General features: G+C 42.4%; 1 protein-coding gene across 1 annotated transcript in view; it reads right to left on the bottom strand.

Moving 5' to 3' along the window:
* The window catches only part of LOC101856757, a gene marked incomplete at its 5' end in the record, with an annotated part of 9,135 nt that overhangs the window by 4,396 nt on the left and 2,562 nt on the right, over positions 1-2,177 (bottom strand). Inside the window, 1 exon segment of the mRNA XM_013087865.1 lies at positions 1,287-1,385. Coding sequence (XP_012943319.1) covers positions 1,287-1,385 — 99 coding nt within the window.

Genomic DNA, 2,177 nt, shown 5'->3' on the forward strand with positions numbered 1-2,177 from the left:
CCCCCCCCCCCCCACACACACACAAACGCAAGTGGGGAAAAGGGAAGCGCTGGTTTTTACAAGGGCTTGTCTTGGACAGGTGGTCGTTGGAGCAGTTTTGACCAAAGTGTTTTTATTTGTTTGTTTGTTTGTTTATTTGTTTTTTTATTTGTTTGTTGTTGTTTACAGAATTATAACAGTAATAGCACTGTCAAGAGGTCTACTTGTCCAAGACTACCGGTTTTCTCCTTGGCAATTGCTTGCCGGTTTGGACAGTTTCTGCTGTACTCTGTTGATTATTGATCCCCCACGGGCAGAGATTGACAGCATGCTTTCACCAGCTTCTGCCACAAAAAAAAAAAAAAAAATAGATGTAGGCCTACTTATATTATTGGCGTCGGTGGCCTAGTGGTTAGGCTCTCGGACTCGCAACCGTAAGGTCGTAGGTTCGAATCCCGTCAGGGACCCGACGTTGTGTCCTTGGGAAAGGCACTTTACACGAATTTTCCTCACTTCACCCAGGTGGGAATGGGTACCCGGCTATAGACAGCGAAAGATCTTGTCAGTATGTTAGTGTTTGGGCGCTTAATCAGCTGCTTGCACTGTATGCTTCCCGGGAAGCTGAGAATGTTGCGGAGTGTTCTATGGTCTGCTGGGGTAATAATATAGTGTAAAGTGCATAGAGCCTGCTGTTGAGCGGGGATATGCGCTATACAAGTGCTATCTATTATTATTATTATTATTATTATTATTATTATTATATATCCCTATATAGCCCTATATCGACCCATCACATTCTGTCCCTCTCACTCCTGGGCTCATTCACTCTCTCATTACCGACACATAGCATGGCAACCCTTGGGGAAAACACAGGGCAGAATATACTTGAAAAAGAATATAATTCGTATTATCGGCTCCTTAGTGGGAAAATTACGGCTTTTGCACTGCTGTAGGTAACAGCCCCAATCTTATCTTATCTCATCTTATCTTATCTTATCTTATCTTATCTTATCTTATCTTATCTTATCTTATCTTATCTTATCTTATCTGTGGCGTCGGTAGCCTAATGGTTAGGCTACCGGACTCGTAATCGTGAGATTGCAGGTTCGGGGGTTCGAGCTCAGCTCGGTCCGACTTTGTGTCCTTGGGAAAGGCACTTTTCACGAACTTCCCACTTGGCTCGGTCCTATCGGAGACGGACGTTAAACTAGTAGGTCCCACCCCTTAAATAACCTAATAGTGTTGATAGGGGCGTTAAACCCATACCATTTCACCATTTAAAAAATCTTATCTTATCTTATCTTTACCTGGTTGTGACGATCTGCTGTTGGTCGGGCTTCAGGATCTCGGTCAGTTTTCTCAACGTGTTTATCGCCCTTTTCTGCTCTTGCAAATTCCGTAGAACCCTGTGGAAACAAGACACTCTTACTGATGGCCAGTCCGGGATGTTTTAAGAAATGTTAAGTAATTCCACACCCTCGAATCTGTTTTAAAAAAAAATTGTAGATGTAACAAGTCCCCATCGATACTATTGAAACCCTTTTTAAGGAGGAAGGAACTTTTTTTGATGGTAGACTTTAGAAGAATGATCTACTATCTAATCTTGCAGTTTCCAATGTGTTCCTTTTTCCTTTATTTATTACGGCGCTCAACTCACTTCTGTTTGCTTTGTCCGCTTTTATATTCTTATCCGTATCTGCGAGAAGGTCGATGCTCCCCAAAATATAAATTATGAAATAAAGTAAACCTTTCAATTTTCGGGAAATAAATGCCATTGCCTGTTATATAAAGCTGTGCGAGGCAAGTTGAAACAAAATTAAATAAGGATTTTATTATACATATAGTTTCCTAGTTTATGAAAAAACAACAACCCCCCCCCCCTAAAGTATGTTTTAGAATCCCCCCTATAAAATAATATTTTATACCCGATGCCCATTGGAGGATCGTTTCGGTTTGGTTCGATTCGATTTCTGGTGGCTTTAGTGCACACTATAAATAGACCAACTGCCTAAACCGATCGCCTGGCCCTCAGCCATGAAAACAAACGCTTTTGTTGTTGAAGGTCATCATCCGTTTTGTCGGTTTCGCCCCCCCCCCCCCCCCCGGGGAAAAAAATCCCGGGAAACCTAACCCAAAATACCCAATCCAAAGGGACGGAGCCGAAATGAACCGATTATGCCCAAAGACATCCCGGAATT

This window comes from Aplysia californica, unplaced genomic scaffold (genome assembly GCF_000002075.1).
Source record: "Aplysia californica isolate F4 #8 unplaced genomic scaffold, AplCal3.0 scaffold00649, whole genome shotgun sequence".
Lineage (NCBI taxonomy): Eukaryota > Metazoa > Mollusca > Gastropoda > Aplysiida > Aplysiidae > Aplysia > Aplysia californica.